Source organism: Camelus bactrianus, chromosome 8, assembly GCF_048773025.1.
Source record: "Camelus bactrianus isolate YW-2024 breed Bactrian camel chromosome 8, ASM4877302v1, whole genome shotgun sequence".
In the NCBI taxonomy this organism is placed as follows: domain Eukaryota; kingdom Metazoa; phylum Chordata; class Mammalia; order Artiodactyla; family Camelidae; genus Camelus; species Camelus bactrianus.
In genome coordinates, this window is record NC_133546.1 from 32,562,908 (window position 1) to 32,579,080 (window position 16,173).

At 41.2% G+C, this 16,173-nt stretch overlaps 1 protein-coding gene and 1 long non-coding RNA gene across 7 annotated transcripts in view; both read right to left on the minus strand.

The window, feature by feature from the left end:
- Window positions 1–2,746, minus strand: part of LOC123619806 (uncharacterized) — a 156,663-nt gene extending 153,917 nt beyond the window's left edge. The window contains exon 1 of the long non-coding RNA XR_006728527.2: window positions 2,480–2,746. This is a non-coding gene — a long non-coding RNA (uncharacterized LOC123619806). The remainder of the gene's footprint in view (window positions 1–2,479) is intronic.
- A 10,244-nt stretch (window positions 2,747–12,990) lies between these two features.
- TRMT11 (tRNA methyltransferase 11 homolog) overlaps window positions 12,991–16,173 on the minus strand; it is a 50,512-nt gene continuing 47,329 nt past the window's right edge. For 3 of the 6 annotated variants that reach the window (XM_074368405.1, XM_010965519.3, XM_045524472.2), the window contains exon 13: window positions 12,991–13,561. In XM_074368405.1, the coding sequence (XP_074224506.1) occupies window positions 13,430–13,561 (132 nt within the window). In that variant the 3' untranslated portion in view covers window positions 12,991–13,429. The remainder of the gene's footprint in view (window positions 13,562–16,173) is intronic. The other 3 variants (XR_006728419.2, XR_006728418.2, XR_012508628.1) reach the window with 3 other exon arrangements.

Consider the following 16,173-nt stretch of genomic DNA (forward strand, 5'->3'; position numbering starts at 1 on the left):
TTGGTAAATACCGATAATTACTATCATCAATATTGCAGCTCATCGAATTTCCTCCCACTAACCTCTGCCTTCTACCCACCATTGTTTTTCCTACTATTGGTGTTTTTGTTCTGTTTATAAGAGCTGTCACAGACACTCATTTTAGCCACTTGATCCCTGGTCCAAAGTACACTGAGAGAGTAAGGATGAACACTCTGAATCATGTGATACACGACTGACTTGCACCACCTCTGAGATCTTTCTGGGTCCAGAATCTTGGTGAACAGAAACTTAGAAACCTAGTAACTAGCCCAATTTATAGTAGTAGGGCCATTACCTGCCACATCTTTGGCCATCAACAGGGAGACAGAGTGGTGACAGTAGAGAGCAGAGGTGCAAGGACCTAATACATCCAGAGGCATATAAGGGAATAACCTCAAGACCCAAGGTAGGCTCCTAGACCTGTTCAAGGTACAGTTATAAAACCCAGCCAGCTCCATAATCTGCACTGGCCTTATCTTTTTGAAATACCACTGGGAAGATGGAGGTGCCCAGCTAAGCCTCTCAATCCTCACCTGTCCTTTAGCAAAGATGCTCTAGTAGAAAGACATTGAAAACAACCGGGGCAATAAGGAGGTAATCTCTTAGGCTGCTAGGTCCTGACCTAGGTTCCTTGAGTTCCATTGCTGTCAAAAAGCTAAAACCATCTCTCACGTACAGATGGTGGGTTTGATTGACTGAAGACAATGGTGTAAATGACACATTTACTGTGTTTTTCCTAAAGACTCATGGCTGCCTGGGCAGAAGCATTTTGACTATTTTAATTTATTACCAAACCCATTATATAAAGCTTCTGGTGTCTGCTCATTTTAAGCAACTTTTTAACCAAGTCTGTTTGGGTCACTGGTCACTATGATTTCTCCTAAGGTCGCAGTGTTCAGAACTCTTATTTATATTCAACACTGACCCAAAAGCCACCAATACCAATGTCTTCCAAACAGTGGAGGACCCCACACTTCTCCAGAGATCCCCTAAAGGAGGAATGAACAGAAACAGTATCACCACCCAGCCATCCCAAAATAATTCACCAAAACACTCTCTTTGAAAAGTCTCTGATTTTTCCTTAATGTGTGAAAGATAAATAACTTCCAAGATAACCTAAGATATTAAGACTTCAATTCCCAGCATCAGAAAGTCAAGACACCACAGACACCATCAGATTAGTTGCCTGTAGAGTCAACTTTATTTCTTGCCACAGAGGAATGGAGAAGAGGAAAGAGGGAGAGAGGAGGCAGTAAAGGCTTGCAACCTAGGGCTTGGCTTAGGCTGATTTATAAACGAAAATTAATGCTGAAAACAAGTTTATCAGTTATTGTCCCTGCATATTAATAACTGTGTCTTTAAAAAAAAACAAAAGTCTACGAAGGGCATAAGATGAGAGTTCCTTTGATAAAACGACACGAGTTCATTGACCAGAGGACCCTGGTCTCATCCACAAAGCTGCAGGGCTCTCTATTAGGCACCACACAAGACTCCGTGGGCCATCAACCCCGAGCTGCTATCTGCACTAGACGGGGCCTTTCCGGGGCCAGGTGCAGGCACACACAAGTCAAAGGCCGCCTTATCTCCCTCCCCGCTTCCTATCTCCTGTGGATAAACAAGGGTTCCAGCCCCAGCTATCAGGCCAGTTCCCCTTCACACATGCATGTTCAACTGCACACCAAGCCTGCATTCCTTCCAGAAGCACAGCTTCTCCTCTCCAGTAAAGGGCACGCTTTGCTTCAGGCGGGATCGTGGCATCAATTCTGAAGAAAGAGCCCTACAGCAGTCCATCTTTTTCCCCAACACACACCTTTTTCAAAGTAACCTCAACCAGATCGTTTTTCGGTTGGAAACCACTCTACGAATCAGAAAGGAATCAAGCAGCCCGAGGACATAAGCCTCAACTGACCCCAAAGGTGGCCGATCAGGCAGCTATAAAAGGAGTCGCATTCCTTGCTTACTTTTGCACCTAAGAGAGGGCACTGCTTCCCCTAGGTGATGGGAGGGCTCAAGAAAGGATTTGAAAACTGACAGGAAATAAATCCACCCTTTATCTTTCTCTGTTGGGCCCAATGGCCTCTCCACGTCTCTTCACTGGAAGCTTTGAAATCAAATGAAAGATTTTCTTGGACAATAGCCTGGACGATTCGACTCCTTCCCACGACAAACATGCCTGATGGGTTTAGCTTTAGGCTCTGGGTTTTCTCTTCCCTTACAGGAGCAATCTTTCAAAAGGCATTCATACGTAGCATCTCAATAGACTCTCATTCCAAGGGAGAGAGCTAGGGAAAAATTATTACTTCTAGGTAAACAGTGAGAAACAGACACAGATGAAGTCAGAGCTGTCCCGACAGGGCCAGAATGGACCCTCTAACTTCCGGTCTTTTTGTCATCGGCAAAGCCCATCAACAATACCCGGGAAATAAAAACAGAATCTGGGTAATAAATAAAGTCTAACCTTTTTTTTCCGTGTCCTTTGTGCTTAGGCTAGGTTCGCTTGCTCATACGGTGCCGCAGGCAGAGGCCTTGGCCCTGGCACTTCAGACCAGAGCTCCCACCGGGAAACGGCTGCGCTGACACCTCAGCTCGGGTACCCTGTGCAGAAGGCCCCCGGGCACAGGACACTGCAGTTCAAGATGGCGGCGGCGGGCGGTGTGCAGAGATGCTGCGGCGGGCGCTGCGATCCGGAGCGTGACCAGCACGGCTGCGCGTGCGCCTGGCCTGTGAGAGCGCTGTGCTGACCCGCCCCCCACCACCCCCACCCGCCCCGCCCCCCAGGACGCTACCTAGCAGCCGGACACAGCCTGTCCTGGAGGGCCTGGGCTCTAGAGCGGGAGCACTCACCTCTCTGTTTTCTGATTACAGAATAAGGCTTTCCTTTGTTTCTGAACCGAACTCTGTCTGGTTCTAAACGCTTAAACCACACCAGGCAGGAGGACCCTTGTTGGGGCCGTCTGGTAAGGGTCCATCACACTTTGTTCTTGCTGTTGCTCTGCACGGGTGTTGCAATCATGGCTTCACACTTGGACTCTCCTATGTTCGACACTGAGCTAAGCCATCTGTGACAGTGCTTGTCTCCAGGGCAGGGAGCTGAGGGGCCCCCCAGGAGGGAAAGAGGGGGAGAGGGAGACTTCACTGGGTATACCTTTTTGAACTGTTTTGAATTTTAAACCATGTAAATTTATTGCCTAGTCACCCAATTCTAATTTTAAGAAAAAATTTTCTAAAGACTGTAGAACTTTATAGAACACGGAGGAAGCATGAAAAAGATGGCTGTAGAGCTTTATAGGAGGAAACATGAACATGTAAAGGAAATGGCTAAGGCATGAGAAGAAATAGACACTAACGGAGAAATTTTTCAATTCTTATAAGATTGTATGTATTCCCCCAGCCTACCTCCCCACCACCCCCAGCCTCACTAGAACTTCGGCAAGAGAATAGTATATTGAGAGTGGTATAGTCTAGCTTTTTGTTTAATAGTTTTGCTTTTTTTTTTTTTTTAAGTCCTAGATTTCAGAACTCAGACTAAATACGATTTTTTAATAGTTTAACAAAAATTAGCTTACCCAAAGACTATGGAGATGTCTTTTCAGCCCAAGAAACACCTTTTTTAATCTTTTTTTGTCCAAGGTGGTTAGAGGTCACTGTACATCAGGCATGCAGTACATGCGGTAAATAGTGAAGGAGAAGCAGGGAGTGATGGAGGGAGGGGCCAGAGAGGAAAGAAGGACAACAAGCAAGGGCAACAGGGATTCCATCCTGCCTTCTCTCTCGTCCTCACTATTGATGGGTTATTAACGGGTCATCAGAATACAGTGACAAAAAGAAAGAAAAAGAAAAAAGAAATAAGACTGAACACTCTTGGTAGACTACTTCAAGGAGATGAGGAGATAGGGAAGAGAAGTGCTGGGGGTTCCAGGCCATTTTCCTTCAGGGAACACTGCCTGTCTTACACATCAGAACATCAGACCCTGAGGCAAAGCGCTGAAAACAGGCAACAGTGTTTAAATCACAAATCATTTCTTATTTATGACAGATTCCTTGAGGTTGATCAGTAAAATATCCTTTATGAATATTGTCAGGATTTTAAAATCATGACACTTCAACAGCTCATTTGTCTTGGAGCAGAGCAGCAGCTCCCGGAGGCAGGGTTTGTGTTTGTCCTTGGAAATAAGGACAAACACGAGCTGGCAACACAGTCTTTACTTTCATCAGCTTGCTTTTCTGCAGGCCTACACCGTCAGCACTGTGTGAAGAGTGAAACCAATAAAAATCATCTCCTTCAGTGCAGGAGGCCAGCTCAAGACTGTTTCTTGGCTCTGGAGCAAGTATCAGTCAGGGTCAGGGAGGTTTCTGCTGCGTTTGGCCAGGAAATCTCTCACTCGGTGTAACTGGGAACCTAAGAATGCTTTAAGATGGTGAAACTGAGGCTCCCAGGTGGTAACACTTTGCTACAGGACACCTTAAGTATGTGACTTGCCCCACTCAGGGGTCATTAACTGAGACCCAGGACCGAGGGAGGAACAGACCCTAGAGCAGTGGCAAAGCCACAAACTCCACCACCACCAGACTTTTGTCAAGGAAGTCAAGCACCTTGGCCACAGGGCGCCATTTTGTAAGAAGCTAAAACTTCCTAAAGAGCCTTGACAACAGCAGAAGGGAATGATCCTCGTAGGGAGGGAGCTTCTCCCAGTTTGAGCCCAGACTCTGTAGCAAGGCATGTAAGTCCTTTATGATCTGGCCATCATTTCCTCTCCAGCTTCATGTCTTCTCTTCATCCAGCACATTTAGTGTAGCTCCAGACATATGAACTACTTAAACAGTTTTCCAAATGTGCTTTTCCAGATGCTGATTCCTCTGCCTGGAATCTCCTCTTGCCCTCACCACCTGACGTCATCTGGCAGCTTCACTGCTGCTCCTTTAGGAGTCCACGTAGATGTCATCCTCTACGAAAAGTTTTCCTAGACCCCAAACTCTCCCACCCTTTATGTTTTGAAATGCAGATGTTACGATTGTTCAGGTATGGCTGAGACAGAAGACAATTGCCACTGAAAAGATAGTTTGCTCCCAAAGTTCCCACAGAGGAACACGCCTTGCCATGCAGGAGGCAGAGGGGAGTGAGGGGAAAATGTGGGCAAGAGCCTTTATTGGGGTTCTCCCAGGAACAAACAGCAGGCTTGGGATTGGCCAGTCTGAATAGTTTCAGTGGGGTCTAGGGTGTAGGGTCTGTCCCTGGTTGCCTGGTACCCGGCCCTTGAGTGATTAGGACAGGGGAATAGTGGCCCAGAGCGTAAGAGCCTGAGAGAGGAGGTGGGAGTTGGGGGTGTGAGCTCTGGGCTGCTTTGTTTGCAGAGGAGAGGCACGTTGCAGACAACTCCTGTACTGTCTCTAGGAACTGGTTGGCCCTGCAAGGAGCAGGGTCCACAAGGCCCCACATGTTGAAATATCAGAAACACATGGTGAATATACCCTATACTGTGTGAAGTGGCTAATTACTCCTCTTTTACTCACCATGGACTTACCCTCTGGAAAGACTGACCACCATTTGAATAGACTACTTGCCTCTGTGTTTACTACCACCTGTAGCCCCTGGACTATAAACTCTTTGAGGATGGGGGCTGTCTTTTTCATTGTTGAGAATGGCAACAAACTATTCAGAGATGAATTTGATAGGCCATGAGATCTAGCCCTCGGTTCTGATACACTGAGTGATACCACCTACTGCAGGACTGAGCTCATGGACACGTGTGATGTCTTCCCCTGGAAGCCTTATTCAGTACAGAGCATCCATCTTGCTCTTCTTTCCTTAGGAACCCACTTAGCATCATGCAGGCTCCTCTCTTTGGGTTCGGAAGGCCAGACTGGAGGCAAGATAGGCTTCTGTTGTTTTCAGGGTCTTGATCTGTTTCTCCAAAACTAAGAAAGAAAACAAGCTAACAAAGGCGAAAATCAAAAAATAAATTTTTATTTGTCTATCTCTCTCCAAAAGATAAGATTGTTTGTAGAATTAAATGTCAAGGGAACTTATGACATTTCCTGGAAGAATTTCTGTGTGAAGCTTTCAACCAGTCAGTTTAATCCAAATTAGTAGGAACTTCAGAAAAGGCTTTTGGCCCGTGTACAGCTGGGATGAGGTTTTGTCACAAACTCTGCCAAATGCGTAAGAATATATAAAAAAGGGGGTAGAGGGAAATTGGGATTTTGGCCCGACATTTTTTAATAAATGAAAAAACAAACAAAACTCCCAATTTAATTAAAAACTTCCCCATATTCTGACCTACTTTGTAATTTTTATGTTGCTACCCAAAATTATTATGTAGTTACTTTAAAAAGAGAAAGGAAGAGGAAATATTTTTAATTTTAAAGGATAAGGAGAAGAGGGAAAAGAAAGCACTTGAGTTTTTCTTTTCTCCACATCTAGGGTCCAAACAGTGGTGGCTTTTGTTTCTTTAGCAGGTTTGTCTTAGAGGCAACTAACAACAGCTTAGCAGTTTTTTAAGTTCTAACTCTGCGATGAGGGTCACTAGCATATACAACAAATAGAATGCATGCACCCATCCCATTCAGACAGAAGCACGTTACCCCAAAGCCACTGTTGTTTTCTGCAGCTTCTAGCAGTAATTTCATCTCATTAGTAATTCAAGTATAAATTTCTTGTAATAAGCTGAAATTGCCTGGTCCAGTCTCATGAGTATTGGGTGATACTAATTCTCTTTGCTAAATATACATGTTATGCAATGGGACAATATGACAGAATGAACCTTAGAGGTGCACAGTGTGTCTTAACTCAGTGGTTCTTTGTCTCATGCAGTGATCTTTGGCTCCTCACTTATGCAATCACTGTCCAGCTTTGGTCTTGAATACTCAGCAGCCTGTTGTGCAGTTCTCTGTGTCTGCTCCATAGGCTTCTCATATTCTGGATGTCCAATCTTAAACACATCCTTTTTCTACCATTTTCTATTCCAGTTTGTGTCATGCTATACACCCAGTTACCCAGTTGGAATCCTGGACATTATCCATTACTCCTCATCCCTGAGCTCAATCAATTACTAAGATCTGCTCATTTCATCTGCTAAATATTCTCCATTCACTCCTTACTGCCTCTTGAGATCCTTACATCTCTAACCTGGGTGGATGACTGCAGCGACGTTCTGACTAGCATTCCAGCTTCTAGTCTATCTCCCTCCATTCCAAACCACTACCCCTGGAGTGATGGTGATAGACCATGCCTGATAATACCAGCTTCCTACTGAAAATCCCGAGGTAGCTCCATTCCCTCCCCCAGGGCAGGGGGAGGGGAGGTAAGGCTAGAGCCTCCTGCCATAGGCTCTAGCCTTACTTTATTGATTCCCAGGTCACACATCACCCTTCGGTGACCCTAAACTGCATGTAGTTCCCCTACACACCACACTTCTATGCCTTTGCATCAACCAATCACCAGGAGGCAAGCCTTAGAACACGTATAACAGGAAAAGTACAGTAACACGTATAATAGCAGTCACCATTAAAATAAAATAGAAAAAGTTTTTTTTTTTTTTTACATTTTTTGGGCTCTAGGGGAAACTGTAAAGAAAAGAAAATTAATTGAAGACAACAAATCAGCTGAAATATTCATTTTCCTGTTTCAACATCAATAATAAAGCATACCAGGTAGAGAAGTCCTTTTGGACCAGCTTGTCACAGCTCCCTGTTTTGTACTGGTTTTGGAAAACCTTCACAGTTCAAGACTGAAGCTATTAATCACCACTTGTTTCTGAGTTGAAACCCACCAAATAAAAGACTTAGGTGTCTGACAAAGGGCAAAACACTGCACTATTCAGAGCTAAATTTGGAGCAATATACTAAGCTTTTCTGAGAAGGCTTAGTAAATGACTGCCAGAGAAAACATAGAACAATGTAGAGAAATTTTCCAAAGCTCAAAAATTCCAGATGCCTGTGGATGGTAGGGAGCATGGAAAGTCTATCAAATACCTTGACTATCAGCCCACGGTTGAGTGGCTTTTGCAATAAAAGGTATAATACCATTGTCATACCAAATGGTCCAGAAAGCCAAACACGTGACACCGATTAGTTTCAAGGGCCAAAGTGGTGTGGCTGGAGTCAACTGATCAGACTGGAATGTCAACACTGTAACCCGAGAAAGTGGCAACAGCAGTGACACACAACCACCAGCTGCAAGAGTTGGGGCAGAGATTCGAAATAATCAATCTGCCAGGGGCCAGCTGGACAACACTCCAAGCAATGTGATCTCCTTCACCACAAGGCAACCAGGTCAACTTTTGGCAGCAGTCTGGCATCAAATGGTGGCTCTGCATCAGAAACAAAGTCCTTTACTTTTGTGTCCTGTCTATATAGTGGTGGATGTGCTGCCTGTTGAGGACAATGATAGATCCAGGCAACAATGATGGCAATCTGAATGTTGCTGGCCCAACCAACAGCTTTATTCAAGTTGGTCTCATCAGAGAATGACCCTGACAGCTCTGCCAGAAGCCACAATCTGTTTCCACTGTTTGTAGCCCCTAAGGAAGGGTGTCTTTTATCTGCTAGTCTGTAGTTTTCCAAGTGACAGACCAAACTGTAGGTCATTAGCAACAGCCTGAGAGTCAGTAAAAATATAACAAAGCTCAACAAGGAGGGCATTGGCTGGAGCTTTGAGAATAGCTTTGATTTCTGCCCACGGACCAGGCCAACCACGTCCATTTTCAGTTCTGTGTACCTGGCGCTGAGATCGAGCTGCCAGAGTAGCCCACTGACCACCAATGGGTTTCAGTTTGGCCAATCCATCAGTGAAAGAGGCAGTAGGCATTCAGAGTGGCAACCCAAATGTATTTCTAAACCCCACTAAATGTAACATTTGTGAATCAAGGATGTCACTGAGCCCCTCCCTTTGTTTCAGGCAGTGGAATGGGTGATAAAATTTTCCCCAAATGGACAGCTGCTACTTTTTCATGTAAATCTAAGATGCAACTACAGCTAAGCCAACTGCATTCTTGAATATACCAATTCTATCTGACAAGTGAGGCTTGTCGGGTCCTTCTCATCTTGGTAGTTGTGAGTCTTTTTGATCCACTTCACACTGGAAGCATCAGGTTGGATGGCAAAGGTGTTCAGAAGAGGGGGAAGGTAGGGGAGGTGGAGACACTATCTTCCAAGGGTGTTTACACATCCACCAAAAGATAGTTCAGGGTGAAAGGAGTCAGTGGCTCCTTGATAAGACATAAAGAAGTGCAAGGCATCTGTGAATTGTTTCCCAACAGGTATAAACTGTAGAAAAATAATGCCAAAAAAAGCTTTGTTGTGCTGGAAGTACTCAGACTTGTAGTGAGATACTCTAGTCCAGGATTTATAAACAAACAAATATTAAGGAGCTCTTACAGATTTTTCAAGCTCACCAATACCAGCTCTGATCATTTTGATTCACTTCACAAACATACAACACACTAGATACGACACTTGGGCAGTCCACCAAAGCCTAACTCAAGTACCATCTCATTTCCAATTTTAATTTTCTCCTCAGCCTTTTTTCAAATTTGACTAACTTCACACATAAGCCCAACTAATCTTCACTGCTGGATGTTAGACAAAATAGAGTTCTTCGGATAAGCCCTCAGGAGAGAGTCAGGAAGGCTTGATTAAAGGAGAGATTTTAAAGTCATAGACCTCAAAGCAGACTCCTTGTTAGTTGATTGGGTTGGGCATCCCCACAATACGATTATCTTAGGAAGAACATTCAAGTTCTAAAACAAAAATATGCGAAGCACATCCTAATATCCCAAGAAATAGGGCTCGCAGTTACATAAAGTGAAGCTGGCTTATCTAAACATACATCTATTAAGCCTATTTTGTTCCATGACCTGGGCTTCTTAAGACACTGCCATGAGAATTTAGCCTCCATTCCCCTAACAGCCTGTCTACAATGGCTTATGAATAAAGGGATAAGAGCCAAATTCCAGGTTGGCCTCAGTTACGTCTAAATGTCAATTTGCTTATTCCACATAGTGAACCATATGAACATCCGGAGGCAGACCTCTACTAAGGGAACAGGGTCAGGTTCCCTAGCAAGCTTTGCCCAAAGAATAGACAGGAATGTGCTGCCTCTATGTTTCTATGGCTAGATAGAATCACAGATATGTTTATCATTCCATTACAATTCTTTACACTCTAGACCTTATGTTCTCAAACCACTGTTTTAGAGATCTCAATGTTTTAGTAAAGTACAAACATCATCAGTCTAGTGTTATTGTGTCCATGTGTATGTTCTGGGTTAAGGCATTTTGTTTTGTTTGTTTGGATTATAAACCACATTACTTGATAAGTATCTGAGAAAAATGGGAGTGTGTGAGTTGGAAATCAAAGTAGGTTTCACTTACTCTATGAATACAATCCTTCTAAGAAAAAAAGGTTCTTATAAGTGTTCACTTTTCTAAATAACTGTACAATGGAGCAAAAACCATGCTCTTGTAAAAAGAGCCAAAGTCCTTATTCTGGTGTAATTTGCTCCCTTTTGGTCAAACAGGAAACAATAAGGTCATCAATTTTCTCAGTAACATCCACCTCCAGTTCCACCTGTGTGTTCCATTAATGAATGTATTTATTTATGCCCTGTTTCAACAACAAAGGATTTTTTTTTTCCTATTAGAATCATTAACATCAGCTTAGTTCCACTGTGCTTTTTCAAGGGAGATCAGAATGGTATAAAAAGATAATTTCCCCCCAAAAACATCACCTTCAATTTTCAATATTGTGTTTTATTCTGTATCTCTTTGGACTAGCAATACTTGATAATACTTCCAGCATAGATTAGTTCTTTTAACCCAAAATGACTAAGGCCTTTGATTCAAGAGTCAGATTTGCTTATATTGGCATCTAGATAACACAACCTTCACATTTAATTGCCTGATTTTTTTTTAAAAGTCAAGTCCCTGATTCTTTAATTATAATAAGAGTATAAAACATATTACTTCAATAAAAGTTATTTCGGTCCCAAACTTTAATTTAAAGCACATTTTTCATCCAATAACAAACACATTCACTACAATGCATCTGGTATGTTAACTCATACTAAACTTTTCTCTACCAAACTTCAAATAAAGTTCTTTACTGGTAATCACCACTCTTCTTAAATATGTAGGGAATATAAAATTGTGAGTTTTCTCCATAAGGGAACACTGACTTACCTCCCAGAGTTTAAAAGTTTGAAAATGTTTTATTGCTCAATCTTTGTATTTAAAGAATTAGTCATTAGGAAGTTGGTGGTGAGCTGGCCCAAACCTGGGTCACCCTGGGCAGGAAGCGGCCACTTTGGTTAAGTCCTCCAAAGACCACCCACTCTACTCTTCCCTCCCAGCCATCACAGCAAGAAAAGCCCCCACCAGAATGGACAGGAAGGAGGTTACTTATGATGAAACACCACCAAGGTAACCGTCTGGATTTTATGGATGTTCTAATATATGCCAGGAACAAAATTATAGATTTTGTCATATTATAAACATTAAATAGGCCAGCCCACAGACCACCTAGGGTTCACTCACAGATTAGACTGTAAATTCATATTACAGAACTACCTAAAATGCAGGCATTTTGTTAGGTGATATTCCTGCTGGAAGTGCATGAGGGATACACATAAAACTAAAGCAATTCTGGAAATGATCTTCTGTAACTTATGCAGAAAGTAATAAGATCCTGATGCCAGAAAATAAAGTCTCTCTTTTTAGAATAAGGGGATGTGTGACCTCTGCTCTAAAATCAAAATTGGTTGAAAGTGATCCAGCTGCTTTTTCACTTCAGAGTACCAACCTGAAAATAACTGCACAAATTCACACTGAGTCTAGTGACATTTCAGGAATGGGAGATGGAATTCACTGATATATATGAAAATAAGCTTCATAATAATGAAAAATTAAAGATTAAAAGGCCTCCATTAGTGGTAATAAAAATAATTGAAAAAACTTTTTTAATGTTGGATAATTTTTAAGAACAAAGTGACTAAAATTAATGTTGCAACTTTTCCAGGTCTGATTTGGAAGTAATTTAGACTAATCTTTGTGACAACCAAAAAATGGGGCAAGGCTAAAATCTCATATTCCAAATTTAGTCAGCTACGAAGTTTCAAACTCACCCTCCATACAACCTCAAAAAATTTTAAATAAGATGGTTTACAACAGAAATACTGAAAATAAATCATCCTTGAATACTTTTAGATTTTCCCCAGTGTACCACAAATCACATCCAGAAACCCAAACAAAACAATCACTGAAACGTTTGAGATCTGCTGCTGAAATTCAGAGCTGCAGGATGAGGAAAGGAGAGAGAATGAAGCAGATGGCTGGTCCCCTCTCTCTGCTTGAGCAGCTCTGGTCTTCTGGAGGTCCTAAGCTACACACATTCAAGTTGTGAATCCATAAAAAGCCAGCAGTAACACTAAAATAATAATAATAGCATAAATAAAAATAGGCTCTGGTTAGAGAGAGGATTCGTTTACTGCTGCCCTGCTGAGGTACGTTGACCACTGAACACAGGAAAGCTATTAGCATCCTGAATTAATGGGTATAGTGGTTTTCAAACAAGATATTTTCATGATGGACACAATGTGGACTCAGCAAAGTTTCTCCTTCAAGAAAAATGTAGCTTCTATTTCAAAGAGCTCTGATTAGACTTAATACCATTAGGGAACCATCAAGGATTGTGTTGTTGTTACTGCTTTTAACTATCAGTTACTTTCTAAACCAAAAATTGTGGGTAGTTAACTTGACCGACAGTCAAGGTTTAGGAATGCAGGAGCAAGTCCAAGGTACAGACGAGCTTCAGATGCGGACAGGCCTCAAGGAGTCTGGAATCTTTTTAGGTTGTCAGGTCCTAGCCTTTCTCATCATCACCATTATCATTGTTATTACTTACTTGTCTGGGATTTAGAAGTAAAAATTCATTTCCTTCATCACATCCCCCTGAAAAGCACTGAATTCTACACAATTTTATGAATCCTCAGTGAGCTTTATTAGTGACAATGTAAAGCAATTAAAATCAAAACCCAAATTAAACAAATCTACCTAATGAATAAATTTTCAACTACTATTAACTGCCTATAACATATTCAGCAGATATCTGTTTAAAAAGTCAACACTATTAGTTCCCTTTGTAAATTTATTACCAAAAATATAACTGTTTTCAGTCAATTTCTGTAATACTTGAAAGTACAAATATAAATTAAAGGTCAAAAGAGTACATACAACAAAATAGTCTACAAAACAAAGCTAATGTTAAAAGAATTGTTCAATTGACCTTTTAGCATTGATTTTGCTGTATAAAATTATTTAAAACAGTACATTTTCTATATCATACATGAAAGTTCACATCCAGATGCTTCTTCTGTCAAATCCTTATTCCTTCTCTATTGTCAAAGTCTTAATTTTCACTCCTGGATAGATTTTTCTTCCTTGGCAATTCTTTTCGTTACTCCACTGAAATATTTCTCACGGAAGGAGTTATGGCCTTGGTATGGCAAAAAGTGATCACTTAGTAGATGTGAATACTGGTCCCGGTTCTGGTTGGTTGGAAAATACAGAAAATAAAGATGCTTGAGTTACTTCCTTTGTTAGGAGAAATATATATATATATATAAAATTCATTTAGTCATTTACAAAATCACACTCTCTGGAACACATCTGTTTCCCTTTATTACCTGAATTAGAAATATACCACTACTTTATGTCTGTATCATGCTTGAGTATCCAAAGTGTTTTCACTTACTTCACCTCTTTGATCCACACAACAGTCCTCTGCACAGAGAGGACAAATACTTTTCCTGGGAAAATAGACCAAGGGAAGGCAAAGAGAATCATCCCAGGTAACTCAAGTTGGGACAACCACGTGCACGTTCCGATTCCTAGTTCAGTACAAACTGAAACCATCTATGACTCTAAGAATTACCAAACTAGGAAGCTTGCACTCCAATTGTGTATAACAACAAATGATTGCATTTGTATGATGTCACATAGATCAATAAAACTGGGGGTATATCCACGTTCAGTTAATGAAATAAACTATTCCTCAAAACTGTAACCTCCAGTAGGTGAAAATATAGGCTAAATATGTGATTTTCATACATTTAGACTTCAGACGCAGGTGAAGACTAGTATTCAGACTGACATTTTGAAACAAAATATTAACCTGGGTTAGAATGTCATGTTTCAGCCTAGAAAATTGAGGGGTAAGAAGACTGACAGAAAACACTGAAACATCAGCTTCTTGGCCAATTTTACTAGCCATCTCAAACTGTGAAAAAAAATCTAATTAGAAATAAAATCTCATTTTCCATGCACTTCTGTAAATTCATATTCAACTGCACATGGGTTAATGTGATTTTGAGAATAAGTGTGGACACACTATTAGAAAATATGAAGCCTAATTTCTCATCTTGGTTTCAGTATCAAAATGATAATCTATAAATATAACTGGAATATAATAATCCTCAAAATATTTTTGTATTTTTCCTCATTCATGTGTGAGATGAATACCTTCATTCTTTCCCTCATATCCAACATTAATAAAAGTCTAGGTTTAGCCAAAATAAAATTATGTTGGCTGATTTATTTATTCAGAAGCTATTTGCCTCAGAATATTTTTTTAATCACAAAAAAATACCAAATTATTAAACTTGCCCAGATTTCTTGATTCATTAAAAAACAAAAACAAGTGGCTACTTAAATTTTGTGGCACTAGGTATATTAGAGTCCCAAATTCTCACAAGCACCTGAAAACATGCCAACAGTTAATAACTTCTGGCTATATTATCCCCAAAAGATAAAAAATAAATTTTACCTATCTATAGGTATAAAATTAAAGAATACCAAATGAAAGGTAGTATTTACTCAGTATTTATAATGGGTCAAAAACTATAGTAAGTGCTTTATATGTACTGTCTAATATAAACTCAATGGCTCTAAGAAATAAGTACACTAGCATCACCATCTACATATCAGGAATTACTTGAGTACAGGCCCAAGGCAATACAGCTGGTAAGCGACAGAGCTAGGATTTGAACACAGGTCTACTGGAGAGACTACACCCTTTGAAACTACAACATAATGGGTTCTTCTTCTTTTTTTTTTCCAAAAGGTCTAATTTTCCCCAACTCAAGAAGCAGGAGTATCTCTGGGAATAAATATGTGATGAGCTAAGGGTTTGATAGATGAGCTGCCTGCCCAGAAAGGAACAGAATTGGATAAGAAATGCTACTAATTTAGTTCTAGTAACTAAGAGGATTATTTCCACAACACAAAATTTTCACACTAGAAGGAGATAAAAGAAGCCACAGGATGCCTGAGGATGCCGTAACACTAGGAGTACAGTTGATGTGAGAGGAGAACTGAAGTCTGGTCCACACCTCAGGACTGTACCTGGGACAGCAGCAATACAGAACGGTGGCCCAGCATTTAACCTTGCCTTGTGCATTTCAGCTTTTATCAAAAGTCTGACTGAAGAGTCACAGGAAAGGAAGGGACATGCTGTCATCTGCTCCTCTACGTGTTCTACATTCTTTCCTTGTATCAAATAAGGTTAGCAGAAAACTTGTCCACTCTGAACTACATTAGCTTAATCCTGGCAGAAATATCTTTACTTGGTTATTTTTAAAGCTATGTCAAGATGTGACATCTCTCCTGCTATATTACTTCTCACAGCTCTTTGCATGATTCTCCATCTAGTCATCAAAATTGGAAACCTGGGTCAATCCCTCTCCCTTTCTTATCATATTTAGTCAGTCCTAAAAACTTAGATTCTGCATCCTAAATATCTCAGATTCACTCCTCCTCCTCATCTATAACTCCAGGACTTTAGTTTAAGCCTTCTCATCTCTCCTTGTTTTCTTTCCTAGTCAGCTGCCCTGCCTTCACTGGTTCCATCTTCAGTCTATTCTCCATACTGAGACCCAGTGCAACTTATTAAAATGCCAGCATTCCTGACAAACTCCAAATGGGTTCAAACTTTCCCCAATTCTGAGGCTTTTCCCTTAACATTTAAAAGTGAGATTCAACTGCACATCGGTTTCCTGAATGCCCTCTCACTTTCCTCTCTTGTACAAGAGGGAACAGAACACCATCAGGCAGTGAGATCCTTCCCAGCTCTGCCTTCTGTCCCCTCTTCTCCCTGTGACTC